Source organism: Sparus aurata, chromosome 24 (assembly GCF_900880675.1).
Source record: "Sparus aurata chromosome 24, fSpaAur1.1, whole genome shotgun sequence".
NCBI lineage: Eukaryota > Metazoa > Chordata > Actinopteri > Spariformes > Sparidae > Sparus > Sparus aurata.
Genome location: NC_044210.1, coordinates 11,804,527 through 11,828,728, shown reverse-complemented (window position 1 = coordinate 11,828,728; position 24,202 = coordinate 11,804,527). Strand labels below are relative to the sequence as shown.

Here is a 24,202-nt window from a genome sequence, read left to right as displayed (position 1 = left end):
ACTTAAAAATATACAGAAACATTCAGAAGATAAAGCATTTAAAATATTTCATTTAAAAGAGGATGTCATTACAAAGAAAGTCCATAAACATATTGCACAGGTTAATTATAAAGAGTTTGACAGAGAACAGCACATGGAAGCAAAACAATACAGTAAATGTTTTTAACATGTGTCAGGGTAGAAGAATAAAGACACACATCAAACGTTAAAGTGCAAAAAACTTAATAACAACACATTTGTCTCTATATAATACATCTCATTTAAACTTTATATATACTAAGAGCTTTACAGTAGATGATGATCCAGGTCATCATTTGGGAATAAGATAAAAATGCTTCACGTGACACCTTTATAGATCCATTATTAAAACAAAACATTAAATTGTGTAACATAACTTGGTCAGAGGAACTTGGACTCATGATATTTAGTGTCTCTCTCTTTTCCAGATGACACTATCAGCTCCAGTCTCTGACATCACTGCCTCCTACAGGACATCTGCTGCTTTTTAACTCCCATCACTGAAACACCTCAGCTTGTAACGCTGGTATTCAGCCTGAAGCAAACATTTACTATTGCACTGTGTTGCGTTCACTGTAACTCTTAATAACAGTGAAGTGAACTGTATAAAAGTCCACCTGTGATTAACTCAGCTGTCTGTGTGACCACCACAGTCTTGTACTGGAGGAATCTCTGTCGTTAACTATGGTAGTCAAGTTTTCAGTTGATTCCTCTTGTTGAAAATCCTTATTTATTTTTCCAGCAGATGTCTGTGGTCTTATTAACATATTCTCTTCCTACATTAAAGGTGTCTTTCACAGGTCTATTTTAGGACAGGTTTCCTTCTGCCATCAGTATTGTGAGTCACTTTGTGTCACAAAACTAGTTGTCGACGAGTGCCGGTCGATGGTTCTGGGCTGTCACTTACTTCACCTTTCTCAGGTGTCATCCATCACCTTAACTGCGGCTTGTCTTCACACATCAAAGGTGTTTCAGTCCTTTAGTTAAAAACAACATATGAATCAACTTCATCATTCTGAAGCAACAAAAAACAAGTGAGATATCAATGAAGGATCTTACTCTTGAGTGTGTTCAGTTGTTTCTTGTGGTGTATTGATCTCCTCAGAGTCACTTTGTTTTAGACTGAGGGATGAAGAAAAGTCAATGGTGAACAAAAATATATAAATCTCTTGATTGCTGGTGTTGTCTGAAAAGATCGAGTCAATTATTATCAAATTAAATGAGACAAATGATCAGTTGAAGTTAAGAATTACCTGTTCATATGTCTTCGTATCAGCAGGACTGTGACGACTGCTGCAACACAACAGACGACCAGGACCACAGACAATGTAGTGATGAAAACTGTGTTCTTGCTCCCAGAATCCTCATGGGAACCTGTCAGATAAACAGAAGACATGAATTTAAAGTTGTCATCATTCTATAAATCAGTGTGTGTGGAAGTGTTCCTCACCTTCAGCAGGAATCATCCTGACCTCCTCTTTCTGAGGAGCAGAGAGCACTCGCACTGCACATCTAACCTCTGTGTCCATGTGATAGAGACGAGTCAGCACAGCTGTAGAGGTGACAGTGACTGTACCGTTGGTGTTGTTCACACTGACGGAGCTGTTTCCAGGAAAGTGGACGTTGTCTCTCAGGACAGTTAATGTCACTGTGGGAGCAGGTCGACCTGTGGCCGAGCAGGACACCACTGTCTCCTCAGAGCCTGATTCTCTCACATGGAGAATGGGTTCATGCAGCTCTGAACACAAAAGATATAAGATGAACTAAATGTAGTTAGTGGTGAGGATGAAGACACAATGCAGCAGCATGCTTTGTGTGAAGTTGGTTGGTTCTTACCGTAGACTTGGAGGCAGGTTTTACCAATGAGAGCACCTTCAGGGTCGGCGTTGAACAAACAGAGATAGCAGCCTTCATCTTCCTCTGTCACGTTTCTGATGAAGATGGAGCTGTTCTGCAGTCCAGCATCTGTAAACCCTACTTTATCTTTAAAGGCAGGATTTACTTTTTGACCAAATCTAGTAGTGTAAGAAGCAAGTGTCTCCTCTCCCTCAGGTAAAACTTTGTGCCAGGTGACCTGAACAACATCTTTAGACTGCAGCAGCTCACACCTGAAACCAGCTTCTTCTCCGACAGCTGCAGTCACAGTCCTCCGTGTTCGTATCAGATCTGTCAGACCTGCAGGACATGACAGATTATTAGTACTGTGATCGTCGTTGGTGTTTTTTACTTTCAAAATTTGACATAAAACATTAATTTTATTATTAGTCCTGTGTGAAGCCAGAAATAGACTTTTACCTTTATATTCACATTGAACAACAAGAATCATAGGACATTTAGTTTCAAAAGTCTTCCTGCTTGTTCTACATTAAAAGAGCATCTTGTAAAATTGTTTTAGAGAACAAATGGAAATACAATTTTACCTTTATAAATGATAAAATATAATCTTAGCACTCTGTTAAAGCTCACTTTATGGCCGGGAATATACTCCGAACAAATAATATGATTTAGAAAGATCAAAGTATCTTAACACTGTGCTTGTGGATGAATCGTTTTTTTTTTATAGCTTTAAGAATGAAAATGTGGTGAATTTGACAGATAAAAATGAACTAATAATAATGTCACTTTAACAGCTGAATGAAATGTGTGAAACATGTTACTATATCATCTTTCTCGTACCTTTCTGAAAGACTCCCAACACACACAACAGATTAATGAGTGAGCGGTGCTCCATCTCTGCTGCAGACAGCACGCTGAATGAACCGCCAATATTCAAATCTCCCGCCTGTAACTGTAGGCTGCGCTCACAGGTGTCCAAAGGTGACTTCCAGGTAAGCTGATCCTCGAGGGTGTCACATAAACACTTATTCACCGAAACATGAAGCATCCAGACCCAAGAAACAAGCCTGCAGGCTAATCTTATTATCTAAATCATAACTAAAAAATGTATTTATAAGAAACGACTAATTTACTGTTAAAGGTGATTTAAACAGCGCGGGACGCCTGGTGCACTCAACCCCGCCACAGTGGTACATCCCGACCAATCAGGGAGCAGTACATGGACATGAACTAGATTATCTCAGATTGCTGTCTGTTCTGTTGAGACGGAAATTAGTTCAATTATGTTGTAGATAACACAAAGATCATATTGATTCATAAGAAACATTGATTTGTTTTATTATTGTTGAACATCACTTCAACGCAGCACTTTCACACATTTATTGATATTCAGTACAGACTGTAATTTCATCATTATTCAGTTCATTTATAAAAAATGCAAAACCAGCAGTACAGTTATATACATTTCATTTGAACTAGTGTAAAATATATCACAGATGTTACAAAACACTTGTTATAGGAACAGCAGCACTCATCTGGTTCTGTCACAGTCCTGATCACTGTGGAGCTGTGACATGTTGTCTCACTAAACTAATGACTTTCACTCTACATATGACCACAGTTTCAATCTTAGGACACAATTTAGCTCAATAACATATCTTTTCCGAGGTAGTTTTTATGACCTGTTGTTGACATCTCTAACCACTCCTTTAACACAGTTCATTATTGATATTCAGGATGTCTCGTTTGACATGACACAAACTGATTTACAGAAGCATACAAATAACATTAAAAGACATTTAAAAAATGCATTTAAAATACAATTAAAAACAAGTAAGAAGACACCAAGAAACAAATCATTAAAACAAGTTAAGAAATAGGGAAGTTGGCTAAAATAGAAAAAGGTTTAAAAGAGACGAGAAAATAAAAGTCACAGTGCAGGTCAAACCTTTAAAATTGCTTCAGTGAAAAGCAGCTGCAAACCGAAAGGTCTTCAGTGTTGATTTAAACTAGGTGAGACTCAGAGCAGACCTGCAGTTTTCAGTTTGTTCCAGATCTGTGATTCATAATAACTGAACACTGCTTCTCCATGTTTAGTTCTGACTCTGGAGACTAAAAGCAGACGAGTACCTGATGACCTCAGAGGTCTGGACGCTTCATAACGTGGCAGCAGATCAGAAGTGTATTTTGTATTTTGGCCCAAAACTATTCAGTGCTTCATAACCAACAGACAGAAAGTCAGTGTAAAGATGTGAGAACTGGAGTGATGTGATCTACTGTTTTGGTTCTTGCTTGGACTCGAGCAGCAGCGTTCAGAATCAGCAGCAGCTGTCTGATGAGTCTTTTTTTAGAGAGTCCAAAATACAGAAAAACTGTTGCATTGTCCTTAAAGTTGAGTCATTCCTGTACAGATGTTCCAGTTCTCTCCACAGTCAGGTGTGAGCATCTGTATCCACGTCTGACTACAGAAGTGTTTAAATTACTAACTCATTCAGTCACGTCCACATTTGTGTCCATAAATGCAGCATGCCAGGTGTTGTACCTGATCTTTCACACGTCTTTCACAGTTGTCACCATATTTCAGGGCAGTTTTTGTTCTGCCACCAGTCTTGTGGGTTATTTTGTGTCAAAATAGTTTCAAGTTTCAAGCGATGGGTCACTTTTCTCAGATGACGTCCATCGCCTTAACAGCTCGTTATCTTGACACATGAAAGATGTTTCGGACCTTCAGTGAAAAACAACATATGAGTCAACTTCATCAGTCTGAAGCAACACAAAACATTTACAAGTAAGAAATCAATAAAGGATCTTACTCTTGAGTGAGTTCAGTTGTTTCTTGTGGTGTCATGATCTCCTCAGAGTCTCTTTGTGTCCGACTGAAGGATGAATAAAAGTCAATGTTGAACAAAAATACATACATCTTTACTTACTGGTGTGGTTGAAAAGATCGAATCAATCATTACCAAATTAAATGAGACAAATGATGAGCTGAAAGTTAAGAATTATTTGTTCATATGTTTTCATATCAGCAGGACTGCTGCTGCAACACAACAGAAGACCAGCACCACAGACAATGTAGTGATGATGGTGAACCAAGTGATCTCAATCCCAGAATCCTCATGGGAACCTGTCAGATAAACAGAAGACATGAGTTTAAAGTTGTCATCGTTCTATAAATCAGTGTGTGTGGAAGTGTTCCTCACCTCAGAAATATTTGAGGAACACACAGACAGACAGACAGAGATTCCTTGCTTTTATAGAGAGATTTTCAGATAAGCCTTTTAAAAATAGTCAAGGTCACCACTGAAAAGACTTCACAGCTGGTTCAAAAGTGAAAATTTTATTTCTTTCAGCCAGTCTCCAAGATGGTGACTCACAGTTTTAGCTCTTGTCTCTGTGCTTTACAGCAGTGGAATGTCCAATTTTGCTTCCATGACGATGTCAAGGAAGGTTTGTATTAGTAGTTTACATGGTCCCATATTTATGATATTTTATATGAAAAAATAGATACATAGAACCTGCCAGTGTAATATGTTAATTATTAATGCTGATTGAGGGTTTGACACATGTTTGAAATTCTCTGTCACATTTTACTGTAAACTTTTGAAGAAGCAACATAAGAGAAATACGGTGCCAGTGCACATTCCCTCTCACACACCTTGGTATGCCACCTGTAATTCCACATTCCAGAAGATTTGATTTGCTCCTTCCGCGTACCAGCGTAAATAAAATGAAAATGAATAGATAAAAATAAACCGGCAAATTTCCAGTAAATGTAAAATTTAGCTGTCTCGACCACAACCATAAACTGTGTTTGTCACCAGAAGAAACTCTACATGATCAGACACTCCCCCTGCTTCTCTTCCACAGCCTCCTTCCATGTCAGTGAGTATAAAAACTTACTTTTAATGCATTTTTTCTTTGAAAATATAAATTATCATTGTAAGCAAAATGCGAAGTTATTTTTTAATCCAAATGCAGCGTGATGAAGCACATTATCACATAATTTAAGAGTCACAGCTGTGATTTTGGCTCAACAGAAATGACACACGCATGTAAAAAAAAACAAAGTTTGAATCACACATTACTTTATCATCTTCTGCTTACCTTTCTGAAAGATCCCCAACGTATAGAAGAAAAGTAGTAGAGCTCTGAGTGCCATCTCCTCCTGCTTGTCTAATCTAATGGCACATAACAAACCAACCTGTTCTACTGTGAACACAGATCATCTGTTCATAATTATTTTGCATATTATTCCACCAAATTCTGGAATGAACACTTCTGTTCCTCCAAGTCTACTCTCTGGCTCTTTGGATCCATCAGTAGATATTGGTATGGAGTTATATGGAGTATGAAGTGTCCACATCTGCACCTACAAGTAGTCATGAAGGGACATGAAACAACATTTCAGTCCAAAGGTGACTTCCTGATCCACGAGGGTGTCACATAAACACTTATTCACCGAAACATGAGGCAACCAGACCCGAGAAACAAACATGTGGGCTAATTTATTAAACAAATGAGAAGTAAAGACTGTTGTTTAATAAGAAATGACTAATTTACTGTTAAATGTGATTTAAACAGCCTGTGATGCCTGGTGCACCCTACCCCACCACAGTGGTACATCCCGACCAATCAGGGAGCAGTACTAGCAGTAACTAGATTATCTCAGATTACTTTCGGTTCTGTTAAAACAGTTAAATGACGTTGTAGAGAACACAAAGATCATATTGATTTATAAGAAACATTGATTTGTTTTATCACTTCAACGCAGCACTTTCACACATTTATTAATATTCAGTACAGACTGTAATTTCATCATTATTCAGTTTATTTATAAAAAATGCAAAACCAGCAGTACAGTTATATACATTTCATTTGAACTAGTGTAAAATATATCACAGATGTTACAAAACACTTGTTACGGGAACAGCAGCCTTCATCTGGTTCTGTCACAGTCCTGATCACTGTGGAGCTGTGACATGTCGTCTCACTAAACTAATGATGGAGCGACTTAAACAAACAAGTCACTGAGACACTGAGGTTGTCTGATGTGCTTCCTAAAAGAAGTCACTGATATTCAAAAATAAGTTTAAAGTCATGATAAAATGCACAAACTCATAATCAAAATAAACAGACCCAGCCAAAATACAAATTAAAAACAAGTAAGAAGAGTTAAGTTAAGTAGGCTAAAATAGAAAAAACTTTTAAAAGAGACCAGATTAGAAAATTAAAGTCACAGTGCAGGTCAAACCTTTAAAATTGCTTCAGTGAAAAGCAGCTGCAAACAGAAAGGTCTTCAGTGTTGATTTAAACGAGGTGAGACTCAGAGCAGACCTGCAGTTTTCAGTTTGTTCCAGATCTGTGGTTCATAATAACTGAACACTGCTTCTCCATGTTCAGTTCTGACTCTGGAGACTAAAAGCAGACGAGTACCTGACGACCTCAGAGGTCTGGACGCTTCATAACGTGGCAGCAGGTCAGAAGTGTATTTTGTATTTTTGCCCAAAACCATTCAGTGCTTCATAAACCAACAGCAGGAGATTTAAAGAGATTTTTGTGTCAAAGTAGTTTTCGGCAATTTTCAGGCAATGGTTCTGGGTTTTCACTTCCCTCCCTTTTCTCAGGTGGCGTCCGTTTCCTTAACTGCTTGTTATCTTGATGCATGACAGGTTTTTCGGTCCTTCAGTGAAAAAACAACATGTGAGTCAATTTCATCAGTCTGAAGCAACAACAAACTTTTACAAATGAGAAATCAATAAAGGATCTTACTCTCGAGTGTGTTCAGTTGTTTTTGGTGACACCATGATCTCCTCTGAGTCTCTTTGTGTCCGACTGAAGGATGAAGAAAAGTCAATGGTGAACAAAAATATATAAATCTAGTGTGATTGAAAAGATCGAATCAATCATTACCAAATTAAATGAGACAAATGATGAGCTGAAAGTTAAGAATTACCTGTTCATATGTCTTCGTATCAGCAGGACTGCTGCTGCAACACAACAGACGACCAGCACCACAGACAATGTAGTGATGATGGTGAAACGTGTGATCTCAGTTCCAGAATCCTCATGGGAACCTGTCAGATAAACAGAAGACATGAGTTTAAAGTTCTCATCATTCTATGAATCAGTGTGTGTGGAAGTGTTTCTCACCTTCAGCAGGAATCATCCTGACCTCCTCTTTCTGAGGAGCAGAGAGCACTCGCACTGCACATCTAACCTCTGTGTCCATGTGATGGAGACGAGTCAGCACAGCTGTAGAGGTGACAGTGACTGTACCGTTGGTGTTGTTCACACTGACGGAGCTGTTTCCAGGAAAGTGGACGTTGTCTCTCAGGACAGTTAATGTCACTGTGGGAGCAGGTCGACCTGTGGCCGAGCAGGACACCACTGTCTCCTCAGAGCCTGATTCTCTCACATGGAGAACGGGTTCATGCAGCTCTGAACACAAAAGATATCAGATGAACTAAATGTAGTTAGTGGTGAGGATGAAGACACAATGCAGCAGCATGCTTTGTGTGAAGTTGATTGGCTCATGCAGCTCTGAACACAAAGATATCTAAATATTCTCACATTCATGATGTCGAAGCAAAAAACATCAACATATGATTTAATACTTTCTGTCCTGAATGTTAGTTTGTATGTTGAGGTGAATATTCCAACTCGGGCATTACGCTCTCAAAACTCAGGGCTCCTGATGGTTCCCAGGATCAAGAAGAAGTCAGCTGGCTGCAGGGCTTTTTCCTACCGGGCTCCTTTCCTCTGGAATAACCTCCCAGCTGACATCAGACAATCTGGCTCTGTTGACGCCTTTAAATCTAAACTCAAAACTCACTTCTTCGATTTAGCCTTTAATTAGCCCTGATATCAATTGTAATCTTATCAGTGGGTCGGTGTCAGTCTCAATGAGTTCCTATAGTATTAGATTACACTGTGCTGCCGATGAGAAACAATCTGTTTATTCTGATCAATATTGCATTTCTCTAACCTTTGTTTTTGTTTTCTGTTCCCACAAGCTACAAGCTGTGTCACTCTCTATAACTTTCTCCTCACCCTCCTACTCTTCTCTCTCCTCCTTCTCTTTCTCCTCCTCCCCTCTTTCTTTCAGGCTCCCTTCTGATGGACCACGGGCCCCTGGGACCATCTACCGTTTCCGGACTCCAGCTGCCTTGAAATACAGACTAATCTGGATCGTCACAACCCGGGCTCTGCTGGATCATTGCTCTCCTCTATTTCACTATCTCCTCATATCTATATGCCTGTAAATCTTGATCCCTCTCTCTGTCTATTACTAATTATCTTGTGTGGCCTGCTCTATTCCAGGTCATCATGGTGGACAGGAGGTCGTGTGGCTCGGGCTCCACTTGGTGATGCCTCGTCCTGCTCGGTCGTCTCCTGGATCCACTAACTTTACATAACTTGTATCAGACTTTCTGTTGATGTAACTTGTAAACTGTGAATTGTTGCTCTTTTCTGTACACGCAACATCTATTGCATGTCTGTCCATCCTGGAAGAGGGATCCCTCCTCTGTGGCTCTTCCTGAGGTTTTTTCCATTGTTTTTTTTTACCCTGTTAAAAGGTTTTTTTTTTCCATCAACATGTCAAGTTTTTCCTTACTCGAATCGAGGGTCTAAGGACAGAGGATGTTCACTGTACAGATTGTAAAGCCCACTGAGGCAATGTGATTGTGATTTTGGGCTATATAAATAAAATTGATTTGATTTGATTTGAACATAATGAGCAGTGAAACAGATTAGAATCATAATTCACAACATGTCGTGTTCTTTGTAATGTACAACAGAAATGACTTTACCGTAGAGTTGGAGGCAGGTTGTAGCATTCAGATCATCACCAGGATCAATGTTGAACAAACAGAGATAGCAGCCTTCATCTTCTTCTGTCACGTTTCTGATAACGATGGAGCTGTTCTGCAGTCCAACAACTGTAAACTTTATTTTATCTCTGAAGGCAGGATTCACACCTTGATCATATTTTTTGTGGTAAGAAATAAGATTCTTCATTCCCTCTTGTAAATGCTTCCACCAGGTGACCTTAACAACATCTTTAGACTGCAGCAGCTCACACCTGAAATCAACTTCTTCTCTGACAGCTGCCATCACAGTCCTCTGTGTTGCTATCAGATCTGTCAGACCTGCAGGACATGACAGATTATTAGTACTGTGATTGTGGTTGCTGTTTTTTTTTTTTTTAAAATGTGACACAAAACATGAATTATAAGTCAGTAGTGCATTGCCTGTAGGAAGCATGTATTTCTATAGAAAAGTGGGAGGTTAAGTAACTTTTTCATGGATGGCCAAATGAGGCTGTGTTTGAAGGTGGGACGTCAGGGATATAATTGTTTTTTGACTACTTTTGATTATACCATTATATTTCACCTTAAAAACTATTTACCTTGCCTTGTTTGGTGTCATTATTTTCAGCACAACCTCACATGTGTGACTGTACAGTTATTTTCTTCATTTTGACATATTATATTAACACAATGGACCTAAAATCACAAAATAACAAAAAATAGCAGGAAAAAGTTAGATTTTGTACAGTGAAAACCATAAATATGTTTAATGAACCAACTGCATTATTTATAATGCAAATATAAATTGTTGTTTGCTAAATTTGTGCATACGTTTTTGAAATTTACAAAGTTATATGTAACTATTTACATTTAAATGCAGGCAATGCCTCAGGCTCAGGGCTCAGCTCATTCCTGCCTGTTCCACATTCCACAGTCTCCTCATTGTTCTGACTCACAACACAAAAAAAACGACTACATTACACACTAAACACACTACACCAAACACTACATAACACACTAACTACACACTCCAAACACACAATATATCACAAATCTCTCAACTCTCAAAACTCGCTCTGTCTGTCGCTGTCTGCATCACCGCCGGCGTCCCTCACACAACTTCCTGTTCCTCAACAACCAAACTTGCTGCTTGGACACTTTTGTGACAAAAGCCCGTTTTTACCGTTTCTTCCTGCACCAGACACAAAGCAAACGTAACGGCAATGTTCACGAAAAAGCGTGGCAGACATTGTTTACCCTAAGTCCGGTTTAGGACGTGCCGGTGCGCCCGGTCCGTCGCCTCGGGAGGTGGGCCGTGTGGGTTGGCTAGCAGCTAGCTACACACGAGCATCCACAGATTCCGATTCCACTTTGTTGTCCGCACGTATCCGGATCTCCTCAGACCCGAACAGACTCAGTCTGGACTTGTTTAGTCTCATTAATCCATGACAGTTAGTTCAGATGCACAGAGCGGGACCAAACCGCCAATCCTGGTCCAGCTCGCGCTGCTGCAGGTATAAATCCGCTTGTTTCTTAAGGTGTGTCGTGGAGTTGGGCTCTGTAGTGATTGGCTCACATGACTGTGGTGGCTACGGTTGACCATGCTAGCGGAATTTGTAAAGCATTTATGAAATAATTTATTAACGGTATCATTGTAGTCCAAACAAATCCGACGTCGCACACCCTCAAACCAAGCAGCAGCCATGTTGTAAGTCTCAGGTCAGTCTGATCCTGATATGCAGAGATATTTGAGGAACACACACAGACAGACACAGACAGACAGAGATTCCTTTCTTTTATAGAGAGATGTGAGAAGGTAGAAATAGACTTTTACCTTTATATTCAGATTGAACAACAAGAATCATAGAAGGACATTTAGTTTCAAAAGACTTCCTGCATATTCTACATTTTTAAAGTTTTGTAAAATGATGCATGAAAAACATGAAACACACATGAAAACAAATATAATATTAACTTTATAATAAAATATAATCTTAACACTCTGTTCAAGATCACTTTCTAGTCAGTGATATACTCCTAACAAATAATCAGATTTTTTAAAAATTAAGTATTTTAACACTGTGCTTGTGGATGAATTATTTTTTCATAGTTTAATTGTGAAAATGTGGTGAATTTGACGGGTTAACATGAACTAAAAATAAAGCTAAAAAAACCCAAGTGATGAATCATGATTCTTTTTCCTTTGCAATATAAATTGTGCAACAAAATATAAATATAATCGTTATCAAATGCAAAACAACATTCAAATTAACCGCGTCAACTGCGCGTAATGACGCAACTGGATTAAACCAATATACTACATAATAAATATACTACATAATAAACAATAAACAATAATACACTGAGGAGTCACAGCTGTACTGTACAGAAATGACGTCACATACAGATGTATGAAATGCGTGAATCATCTTTGTCTTACCTCTGTGAAAGACTACCAACACACACAACAGATGAACGACTGGTCTGCGCTCCATCTCTGCTACAATGAACCGCCTCTATTTAAATCTCCCCGCTGTCACTGCGGGCTGCAGGCGACTTCCAGGTAAGCTGATCCCCGACGGGGGTCACGTAAACACTTATTCACCGACACATTAAGCAACCATACACAAGAAACAAACCTGTAGGCTTAACTTATTATTAAATAAGAACTAAAGACTGGTATTTTATAAGAAATTACTAATTCACTGTTAAACGTGATTTAAACAGCGTGTGACGCCTGGCGCACCCTACCCCACCACACAGTGGTACATCCCGACCAATCAGGGAGAAGTACATGGACATGAACTAGATTATCTCAGATTGCTGTCTGTTCTGTTAAAACAGAAATTAGTTAAATTACGTTGTAGATAATACAAATAACATATTGATTTATAAGAAACATTGATTTGTTTTATTATTGTTGCACATCACTTCAACGCAGCACTTTCACACATTTATTAATATTCAGTACAGACTGTTTCAGTTTATTTATAAAAAATACAAAACCAGCTGTACAGTTATATACATTTCATTTGAACTAGTGTAGAATATATCACAGATGTTACAAAACACTTGTTATAGGAACAGCAGCACTCATCTGGTTCTGTCACAGTCCTGATCACTGTGGAGCTGTGACATGTTGTCTCACTAAACTAATGACTTTCACTCTACATATGACCACAGTTTCCACTTTTCCTTGAAAACCAGACGTCACCCTTTTACCAAATCTTTGGGTGTAGGTAGCAACATTCTTCACCCCCTCAGGTAAAACTTTCTGCCAGGTGACTTGAACAACATCTTTAGATTGAAGCAGCTGGCAGCTTAAACAAGCCTCGTCTCCTACAGCTGCAATCACATCCTGCTCTGTTCGTTTCAGCGCTGTTAGACCTGCAGGAGAGGATAGTTTCACAGGTGAGGCTTCAAACTGTCTCCCCGCTTTCTATAGTTTCTGTTTCAATCCCTCACACTTGTAAGCAGAGGAGACAAACACGAGGCAAGAGGAGTCCAGGCCTGTGACCCAGAAATCAATCTCAGTGTGCCATTTTTTAAGGAGGTCCTTAAAATGCTCCTTGAAGAGAGGGGAGCGAGGAGAGAGGAGGTTCATCAAAGGAGCCATTAGCGAGAACACTCAGGTGTGTCCTTTGCATATCCTTGACATGAAAACTAGAATGTACAACCCAACGTGGGAGCAGGGCTCTTAACATGTGTTGCTCTGTACTGTACAAGTTGTCTTGCCCTTCTCAATTTGTGGACATTTACACATATTATCCTGATCACTTTTTTATTGGCCATATGGGAGAAATAGAAGTGTAGATGATAGAGAGAGAAGAGCCGCGTGCTCAATGGGAAATGGAAATATCATTTCCAAAATAAACTAGGCTATATAATATCAATATATGCGTTATCAAATTCAAAAGTACATTTAAAATTAACCGCGTAAAATCACCCGCGTGAAATGCGCATAATGACGCAACTTCAATAATCCAATACCATTCAGAAGCCACAGCTGTTCTGTCAGTTTAACAGAGATGACGTCACGTACAGCTGTATAAAATGTCTGAAACGAGTTAATGTATCATCTTTCTCTTACCTTTGTGAAAGGTAAATTAATTGACAATTTTATCACATATTTACATTTTTAATTGACACGTCTGAGAAACACTTTTGACAGCTTCCTGTTGAAGACGATGCTTTCAGGTGGTCCCTTGTAGCTCGTTCTCTTCCTGCATTAAACGTGTTTTGATCCTTCATATAAAAACGTTTTTCAGTTTCTACATGAATTCAACAATTGAACGGCAGTAGTAATAAAAGTGAGCAATAAAACAGACAGAAAAACACGTTTTCATCCCTGAAATAAAGCAAGAAATCAGTCAATTTCGAAATCTGTCTGAACAAATGTTAAATGATCCATGAAGAGTTCAGTGCATCACAATTGGCTTCATTACAAAATACAGTGAGTCATGGAAAGTCAAAAACAGTGTGAAGACTAAATCATGTTGAGAAGAAGCAATAAAAAAGTAAAAAAAGTAAAAATGTAAAAAAAATTGTCTTTCTCATTAGTGTTTTTTTGTTTCTTGTGGTGTGATACGCTTCTTCACAAGACTTCACAGCCACGAGTCAGGTAATCATTGGTTATTATATCGGCTGAAAAAAATCCACATCTTGCATCCCTAAAAAATACAGGATGGTACTTCTACGTCTGGATGCAACAGTGAACTGGTGTAAAAAAAAATCCTATGACAGATGTTACAAAACAGTTGTTAGTCTGTGAAGTAAAATAAAAACAGAGAACTGAAATCAGCAAGCCAAATGTTGTTACTGATCTTACACAGGTCTATTTCAGGCCAGCTTTTCGTTCTGCCACCAGTCTTGTGGGTTGTTTTGTGTCACTAAATAGCTGTCGGCAAGTTTTGGTCGATGGTTCTGGGCTGTCACTTCCTTCACTTTTCTCAGCTGATCGCTGCCTTAAGTTCTCGTTATCTTGATGCATCAAAGGTGTTCTGGTCCTTCAGTGAAAAACAACATATGAGTCAATTTAATCAGTCTGAAGCAACAAAAACATTTACAAATGAGAAATCAATAAAGGGTCTTACTCTTGAGTGTATTCAGTTGTCTTTTGTGGTGTCATGATCTCCTCAGAGTCTCTTTGTTTCCGACTGAGGGATGAAGCAAGTCAAAGTTGAAAAAAAAACATATTAATTGCATTCACACTATTGTTCTTCAGGAATGTATTAATATTATTCAGGTTTCTGTATGTTTTTCAGCCTGCTTCGCTTCACCTCCTACAAATTTTGAGCTACAGAAACCATTCAACTGTCAAAATGTTCAGCTTTTTTTCTCATGAATTCTTATGGAGAATTATTCAAATTGTGTTCTGCTACTACTTTAGCATATGTTCAGCTAGACAAACCGTTCAACTATCATAATGTTCAGCTTTTTAAGCCCTTTCAGTCTTGTGTTTTTCAGCTTTCTGACATTTCAGCTTTTTCAACTATTCAGCTTTGTTTAAAAAAACATTACAATGGAAGTAAATAGAAAAATCTTCAAATCCTCTTCAAAACTCATCTAATTTCAACCCTTTTCTTGTCCTAGCTACAGACACCATTCCAACTTTAAAATAGTCAGAATACCTTGAACTACTGGGCCTGTATTAAGCTTTTTAAAATATTTTACGGTTTTGAAATCAACACAGTTTCAGTTTGAAGGATTTTTAACTTGTCTTCTGATTTTATAATGGGTGTTTATTGCATCAGCAAGACTGCGTGACATCATCACTTGAGTGGAGAGCAGCTGGAAAAACTGGAGAAAAAATGATCTTCACCTTGATTTGGATCCCAAATATTTTACTTCACATAGAAAATACCTTGTTGGCTAGCAGCTGATGGTCTTATTTCAGATGTAGGACTTACACTTTTGGCTGTAGAAGCCCGAGAGTGACAAGCACTCCAGCAACTCCCCCATAAATGGCAATGTTAATTTTGAGCCTAAATTTTTGGAGGAGAGCAACTTTTGTCTCTCGCTCTGTTGCCCTCATTTTTCACTATACAGAAATAAAAAAACACATCACAGGATTCAGCAATTTCTCCTGTTACTCACTGTATAAATATTTGGGTCATAAATATTGCACTTTTTTCTAGACTCACAGGAGTTTGGGAGGTGTTCTCCCATTAATTCTTATCGGGACATTTCCAACTTTGGTTCTGCTACTGCTCCAGCCTATGTGCAGCCAGAGAAACTGTCCAGCGATCAAAATGTTCAGCTATCAAACTGTTCAGCCTTTTTTGCCCATTCAGCCTATTATTTTCAGCCTTTGTGCCTTTTCCGCTTTTGAAAAATTCAGCCTTTTCTGCAAATTCTTGACCATTCATTCTTATAGTTTTATGCATTTCCGACAAGTATTTTCCAGTACATTCAGCAGATATCAGGAATCACTTCAGCGTCAGCATTCACACTCTATTTCCGCCGGAAATGCAAATGTCTTTTATTCACCGTTGTTGTCTGATGAGATCGAATCAATTGTTGCCAAATTAAATAAGACAAATGATTAGCCAAAGTTGAGAATTACCTGTTCCTATGTCTTTGTATCAGCAGGACTGTGATGACTGCTACAACACAAGAGACCAGCACCACGGACAATGTCGTGATGATGGTGAACCATGTGATCCTGCTCGCAGAATCCTCATGGAAACCTGTCAGATAAAAAAAGACATAAAATAAATTTCTCATCATTCTATGAATCAGTCTGTGTGGAAGTGTTCCTCACCTTCAGCAGACTGTTTGACTTCAGCAGGAATCATCCTGACCTCCTCTTTCTGAGGAGCAGAGAGCACTCGCACTGCACATCTAACCTCTGTGTCCATGTCATGGAGACGAGTCAGCACAGCTGTAGAGGTGACAGTGACTGTACCGTTGGTGTTGTTCACACTGACGGAGCTGTTTCCAGGAAAGTGGACGTTGTCTCTCAGGACAGTTAATGTCACTGTGGGAGCAGGTCGACCTGTGGCCGAGCAGGACACCACTGTCTCCTCAGAGCCTGATTCTCTCACATGGAGAATGGGTTCATGCAGCTCTGAACACAAAAGATATAAGATGAACTAAATGTAGTTAGTGGTGAGGATGAAGACACAATGCAGCAGCATGCTTTGTGTGAAGTTGGTTGGTTCTTACCGTAGACTTGGAGGCAGGTTTTACCAATGAGAGCACCTTCAGGGTCGGCGTTGAACAAACAGAGATAGCAGCCTTCATCTTCCTCTGTCACGTTTCTGATGAAGATGGAGCTGTTCTGCAGTCCAGCATCTGTAAACCCTACTTTATCTTTAAAGGCAGGATTTACTTTTTGACCAAATCTAGTAGTGTAAGAAGCAAGTGTCTCCTCTCTGTCAGGTAAAACTTTGTGCCAGGTGACCTGAAGAACATCTTTAGACTGCAGCAGCTCACACCTGAAACCAGCTTCTTCTCCAACAGCTGCAGTCACAGTCCTCCGTGTTCGTATCAGATCTGCCAGACCTGCAGGACATGACAGATTATTAGTACTGTGATTGTGGTTGGTGGATTTTACTTTCAAAATTTGACATAAAACATGAATTATTAGTCCTGTGTGAAGCCAGAAATAGACTTTTACCTTTATATTCACATTGAACAACAAGAATCATAGAAGGACATTTAGTTTCAAAAGTCTTCCTGCATGTTCTACATTAAAAGAGCATCTTGTAAAATTGTTTTGGAGAACAAATGGAAATACAATTTTACCTTTATAAATGATAAAATATAATCTTAGCACTCTGTTCAAGCTCACTTTATGGCCGGGAATATACTCCGAACAAATAATATGATTTAGAAAGATCAAAGTATCTTAACACTGTGCTTGTGGATGAATTTTTTTTTTTTATAGCTTTAAGATGAAAATGTGGTGAATTTGACAGATAAAAATGAACTACTAATAATGTCAGTTTAACAGCTTAATGAAATATGTGAAACATGTTACTGTATCATCTTTCTCTTACCTTTCTGAAAGACTCCCAACACACACAACAGATGAATGAGTGACCGGTGCTCCATCTCTGCTGCAGACAGCACGCTGAATGAACCGCCAATATTCAAATCTCCCGCCTGTAAGTGTAGGCTGCGCTCACAGGTGTCCAAAGGTGACTTCCAGGTAAGCTGATCCTCGAGGGTGTCACATAAACACTTATTCACCGAAACATGAAGCAACAAGACCCAAGAAACAAGCGTGCAGGCTAATCTTATTATCTAAATCATAACTAAAAAATGTCAGATATAAGAAATGACTAATTTACTGTTAAAGGTGATTTAAACAGCGCGGGACACCTGGTGCACTCAACCCCACCACAGTGGTACATCCCGACCAATCAGGGAGCAGTAGATGGACATGAACTAGATTATCTCAGATTGCTGTCTGTTCTGTTGAGACAGAAATTAGTTCAATTATGTTGTAGAGAACACAAAGAACATATTGATTTATAAGAAACATTGATTTGTTTTATCACTTCAACGCAGCACTTTCACACATTTATTAATATTCAGTACAGACTGTAATTTCATCATGATTCAGTTTATTTATAAAAAATGCAAAACCAGCAGTACAGTTATATACATTTCATTTGAACTAGTGTAAAATATATTTTAAAGATGTTACAAAACACTTGTTATAGGAACAGCAGCCTTCATCTGGTTCTGTCACAGTCCTGATAACTGTGGAGCTGTGACATGTTGTCTCACTAAACTAATGACATGCACTCTTCATATGACCACAGTTTCAATCTTAGGACACAATTTAGCTCAATAACATATCTTTTCCGAGGTAGTTTTTATGACCTGTTGTTGACATCATTGACCACTCCTTTAACACAGTTCATTATTGATATTCAGGATGTAAACAGTCTCATTTGATATTACACATACTGATTTACAGGAGCATACAAATAACATTAAAAGACATTTAAAAAATGCATTTAAAATACAATTAAAAACAAGTAAGAAGACACCTAGAAACAAAACATTAAAACAAGTTAAGAAATAGGGAAGTCGGCTAAAATAGAAAAAGGTTTAAAAGAGACCAGATTAGAAAATAAAAGTCACAGTGCAGTTCAAACCTTTAAAATTGCTTCAGTGAAAAGCAGCTGCAAACAGAAAGGTCTTCAGTTTTGATTTAAACTAGGAGACCTGCAGTTTTCAGAGTTTGTTCCAGATCTGTGGTTCATAATAACTGAACACTGCGCTTTAGTTCTGACTCTGGAGACTAAAAGCAGACGAGTACCTGACGACCTCAGAGGTCTGGACGGTTCATAACGTGGCAGCAGGTCAGAAGTGTATTTTGTATTTTGGCCCAAAATATTCAGTGCTTCATAACCAACAGACAGAAAGCCAGTGTAAAGATGTGAGAACTGGAGTGATGTGATCTACTGTTTTGGTTCTTGTTTGGACTCGAGCAGCAGCGTTCAGAATCAGCAGTAGCTGTCTGATGAGTTTTTTTTTAGAGAGTCCAAAATACAGAAAAACTGTTGCATTGTCCTTAAAGTTGAGTCATTCCTGTACAGATGTCCCAGTTCTCTCCACAGTCAGGTGTGAGCATCTGTATCCACGTCTGACTACAGAAGTGTTTAAATTACTAACTCATTCAGTCACGTCCACATTTGTGTCCATAAATGCAGCATGCCAGGTGTTGTACCTGATCTTTCACACGTCTTTCACAGTTGTCACCATATTTCAGGCCAGTTTTCGTTCTGCCACCAGTCTTGTGGGTTATTTTGTGACAAAATAGTTTCAAGTTTCAAGCGATGGGTCACTTTTCTCAGATGACGTCCATCGCCTTAACATGAAAGATGTTTCGGACCTTCAGTGAAAAACAACATATGAGTCAACTTCATCAGTTTGAAGCAACACAAGACATTTACAAGTAAGAAATTAATAAAGGATCTTACTCTTGATTGTGTTCAGTTGTTTTTTGTGGTGTCATCATGATCTCCTCAGAGTCTCTTTGTGTCCGACTGAAGGATGAATAAAAGTCAATGTTGAACAAAAATACATACATCTTTACTTACTGGTGTGGTTGAAAAGATCGAATCAATCATGACCAAATTAAATGAGACAAATGATGAGCTGAAAGTTAAGAATTATTTGTTCGTAAGTTTTCGTATCAGCAGGACTGCTGCTGCAACACAACAGAAGACCAGCACCACAGACAATATAGTGATGATGGTGAACCAAGTGATCTCAATCCCAGAATCCTCATGGGAACCTGTCAGATAATCAGAAGACATGAGTTTAAAGTTGTCATCGTTCTATAAATCAGTGTGTGTGGAAGTGTTCCTCACCTTCAGCAGGAATCATCCTGACCTCCTCTTTCTGAGGAGCAGAGAGCACTCGCACTGCACATCTAACCTCTGTGTCCATGTGATGGAGACGAGTCAGCACAGCTGTAGAGGTGACAGTGACTGTACCGTTGGTGTTGTTCACACTGACGGAGCTGTTTCCAGGAAAGTGGACGTTGTCTCTCAGGACAGTTAATGTCACTGTGGGAGCAGGTCGACCTGTGGCCGAGCAGGACACCACTGTCTCCTCAGAGCCTGATTCTCTCACATGGAGAACGGGTTCATGCAGCTCTGAACACAAAAGATATGTAAAAATGTCACATTCATGATGTCGAAGCAAAAAAATCAACATATGACTTAATACTTTCTGTCCTGTATGTTAGTTTGTATGGTGAGATGAACATAATGAACAGTGAAACTGATTAAAATCATAATTCTCTACATGTAGTGTTCTTTGTAATGTACAACAGAAATGACTTTACTTTACCGTAAAGTTGGAGGCAGGTTGTAGCATTCAGATCATCACCAGGATCAATGTAGAACAAACAGAGATAGCAGCCTTCATCTTCCTCTGTCACGTTTCTGATAATGATGGAGCTGTTCTGCAGTCCAACATCTGTAAACTTTACTTTATCTCTGAAGTCAGGATTCACACCTTGACCATATTTTTTGTGGTAAGAAATAACATTCTTCATCTCCTTGGGTAAAATCTTCCACCATGTGACCTTAACAACATCTTTATTTTGTATCAGCTCACAGTTTAAGAGGACTTCATCTCCTTCAGCTGCAATCACAGTCTGCTGTGTTCGTATCACATCTGTCAGATCTGCAGGAAGAGAAAGTTTCAGAGGTGAGGCTTACAACAATGTTTGTGTTCACTGGCCAGAGTGAGAACAACGGAAATATGTTTTCCCTTTACAAATAATCTGCTATATAAAAATATGAATTTGTGTACATGTGCTCGTGCATGGACACATTGTTCTTCTGCACTTCCAGTCGCAGAAATGTGGTCAATCTAAATATCAAACATGATGGTCTGTGCTGATGTGGCTTCCTAGAATTCTCTCCTGAACTTGCCTAAAACCGAGTCTGAGCTTCGGAGTGATTTAGCTCTGAGAAAGGAAGAGACTCTTGTGAGCAGGTGTGGTCGAACACTTTGCATTTAAAATAATTTTAAAAGCTGTGATTGGTTGATTAAGAAAATAATTAAAAATGCACTTTGTGATAATGGTCATAGACTCGACAGTAAAATTGTCCTTAAGATTTAATATCTAGAAATATCTACAGACTGAATCATTGTGACGTCGCCGTGACAACAACAGCTACTTCAGAACAGAAAACTGGCCCATGAGTTGCAGTAAGAAGATGTTGTCATGGCAACAAAATGGTGAGGACTCAAATGGAGTTAAGTAGACGAGCAGATGAAAACAAAAGCAAACTTTAAAAAGGTGCACTATGTGGTTTTTGACAGGTGAATAAAACTCAGAGATTTAATATCAACAGTATTAATATGGTAATAATACAAACTCAGAAATGATTTTTGTCTTATTTGATATACTAGTGCAGTGCCCGTAAGAAAAGTGTATTCCTATAGAAAAGTGGGAGGTTAAGGAGCTTTTTCATGGATGGCCAAATGAGGCTGTGTTTGAAGGAGGGGCGTCAGGGATATTTAGGTTTGTTGTGAAATCAAATATTCCAGGGTACAATTGGCTGTTTTTCACTATTTTTGATTTTGCCATTATATTTCACCTTGAAAATTATTGACTATACAGTTATTTTTTAATTTTGACATACTGTATTAACACAATGGACCTAAAATCACACACAAAAAAACATAAAATCCGAGTAGAAAAAGTTTGATTTTTTTTTACTGTGAAAACCACAAATGTGTTCAACAAACATTTTTTTATTGCTTATGCAAATATAAATTATCGTTTTCTAAATATGTGCATACATTTTAAAAATGTACAAAGTTATATGTAACTATTTACATTTAAATGCATGCAGTGCTCAGGTCTGCCTGAGCTCCTTCCATCTCAATGAAGAGCTGCACTGCCTGCTCCACATTCAGCTTCTCCTCATTGTTTTGACTCATTAAACAAAAAACCGACTCCACCACACACTAAACACACTACACCAAACACTACATAACACACTAACTACACACTCCAAACACGCTAAATGTCACAAATCTCTCAACTCTCAATATCGCTGTCTCTACACCGACCGTTGTTGCCTGTCATTCATCCGCCTAGGTCCCTCCCACAACTTCCTGTTCCTCAACAACCAAACTTGCTGCTTGGACACTTTCGTGACAAAAGCCCGTTTTTACCATTTCTTCCTGCACCAGAAACAAAGCAAACGTGACGACAATGTTCGCGAAAAAGCGTGGCGGACATTATTTACCCTAAATCCGGTTTTGGATGTGCTGGTGAGTCGGGTCCGTCGCCTCGGGAGGTGGGCTAGCTGCTAGCTAGCGGCTATCTACGCACGAACATCCACAGATTCCGATTCCACTTTGTTGTCCGCGCGTCTCCGGATCTCCTCAGACCCGAACAGACTCGGTCCGGGCTCTTTTAGTCTCATTAATCCACAACAGTCAGTTTAGATGCACAGAACAGAACGGGACCAAACCGCTGGCAAAATCCCGGTCCAGCTGGCGCCGCTGCAGGTATAAATCTGCTTGTTTCTTAAGATGGGGGGTCGCGGTGGGCTCTGCAGTGATTGGCTCTGGTGCGCACGTGACTGTGGTGGCTCCGGTGGACAATGCTCGTGAATTTGTAAAGCATTTATGAAATTATTTATTAATGGTGTCATTGCAGTCCAAACAAATACGAAGTCGCACACCACTGAACCACGCAGCAGCCATGTTGTAAGTCTCAGGTCAGTCTGATCCTGATCCGCAGAGATATTTGAGGAACACACAGACAGACAGACAGACAGAGATTCCTTGCTTTTATAGAGAGATTTTCAGATAAGCCTTTTAAAAAGAGTCAAGGTCACCACTGAAAAGACTTCACAGCTGGTTCAAAAGTGAAAATTTTATTTCTTTCAGCCAGTCTCCAAGATGGTGACTCACAGTTTTAGCTCTTGTCTCTGTGCTTTACAGCAGTGGAATGTCCAATTTTGCTTCCATGACGATGTCAAGGAAGGTTTGTATTAGTAGTTTACATGGTCCCATATTTATGATATTTTATATGAAAAAATAGATACATAGAACCTGCCAGTGTAATATGTTAATTATTAATGCTGATTGAGGGTTTGACACATAAAGTAATCACACTTTTACATTTACCACAATCTGAATGTTGTGCAGTTTTACAGGGCACCAGACTTGGAGCACAGTGGCCCCTAACTGAAAATTTTACTAGCACAATCACAACTACTGTATTGCTGATAAATACTTGCAGGATTTACAATGTCTTGTTTGAAATTCTCTGTCACATTTTACTGTAAACTTTTGAAGAAGCAACATAAGAGAAATACGGTGCCAGTCCACATTCCTTCTCACACACCTTGGTATGCCACCTGTAATTCCACATTCCAGAAGATTTGATTTGCTTCTTCCGCGTACCAGTGTAAATAAAATAAAAAAAATAGATAAAAATAAACCGGCAAATTTCCAGTAAATATAAAATTTAGCTGTCTCGACCACAACCATAAACTGTGTTTGTCACCAGAAGAAACTCTGCATGATCAGACACTCCCCCTGCTTCTCTTCCACAGCCTCCTTCCATGTCAGCGAGTATAAAAACTTACTTTTAATGCATTTTTTTCTTTGAAAATATAAATTATCATTGTAAGCAAAATGCGAAGCTATTTTTGGAATACAAACGCAGCGTGATGACGCACATTAACACATAATTTAAGAGTCACAGCTGTGATTTCGGTTCAACAGAAATGACACAAACATGTAAAAAACAAAGTTTGAATCACACATTACTTTATCATCTTCTGCTTACCTTTCTGAAAGATCCCCAACGTATAGAAGAAAAGTAGTAGTACTCTGAGTGCCATCTCCTCCTGCTTGTCTTATCTAATGGCACATTGCAAAACAACCTGCTCTACTGTGAACACAGATCATCTGTTCTTAATTATTTGGCATATGATTCCATCAAATTCTGGTATGAACACTTCTGTTCCTCCAAGTCCACTCTCTGCTCTTTGGATCCATCAGTAGATAGTGGTATGGAGTTATATGGA

The 24,202-nt window shown here is 38.9% G+C and overlaps 2 protein-coding genes across 2 annotated transcripts in view; both read right to left on the bottom strand.

Moving 5' to 3' along the window:
- The window catches only part of LOC115576586 (OX-2 membrane glycoprotein-like), a 49,234-nt gene that overhangs the window by 17,526 nt on the left and 7,506 nt on the right, over positions 1-24,202 (bottom strand). Inside the window, exon 2 of the mRNA XM_030409115.1 lies at positions 1,855-2,193. Coding sequence (XP_030264975.1) covers positions 1,855-2,193 — 339 coding nt within the window. The remainder of the gene's footprint in view (positions 1-1,854; positions 2,194-24,202) is intronic.
- Positions 13,570-24,202, bottom strand: LOC115576576 (OX-2 membrane glycoprotein-like). The gene is made up of 7 exons (XM_030409104.1): positions 23,962-24,202; positions 20,487-20,825; positions 20,003-20,290; positions 16,432-16,449; positions 16,234-16,357; positions 14,762-14,824; positions 13,570-14,674 (listed from the first exon to the last, which is right to left on the bottom strand). The coding sequence occupies exons 1-7, from the start codon at positions 24,014-24,016 to the stop codon at positions 14,503-14,505; spliced, it is 1,059 nt and encodes a 352-aa protein (XP_030264964.1). The 5' UTR covers positions 24,017-24,202; the 3' UTR covers positions 13,570-14,502.

What these genes read in the sequence shown, in the direction of transcription:
- LOC115576576 (XM_030409104.1), bottom strand. Translation starts at nt 24,016, where the DNA reads ATGGCACTCAGAGTACTACTACTTTTCTTCTATACGTTGGGGATCTTT. An exon ending in AACCTGCCTCCAACTTTACG is followed by an intron (nt 20,291 to 20,486) that starts GTAAAGTAAAGT and finishes TTTTGTGTTCAG; the next exon opens with AGCTGCATGAACCCGTTCTC. An exon ending in ATACAAAGACATAGGAACAG is followed by an intron (nt 14,825 to 16,233) that starts GTAATTCTCAAC and finishes TTCATCCCTCAG; the next exon opens with TCGGAAACAAAGAGACTCTG.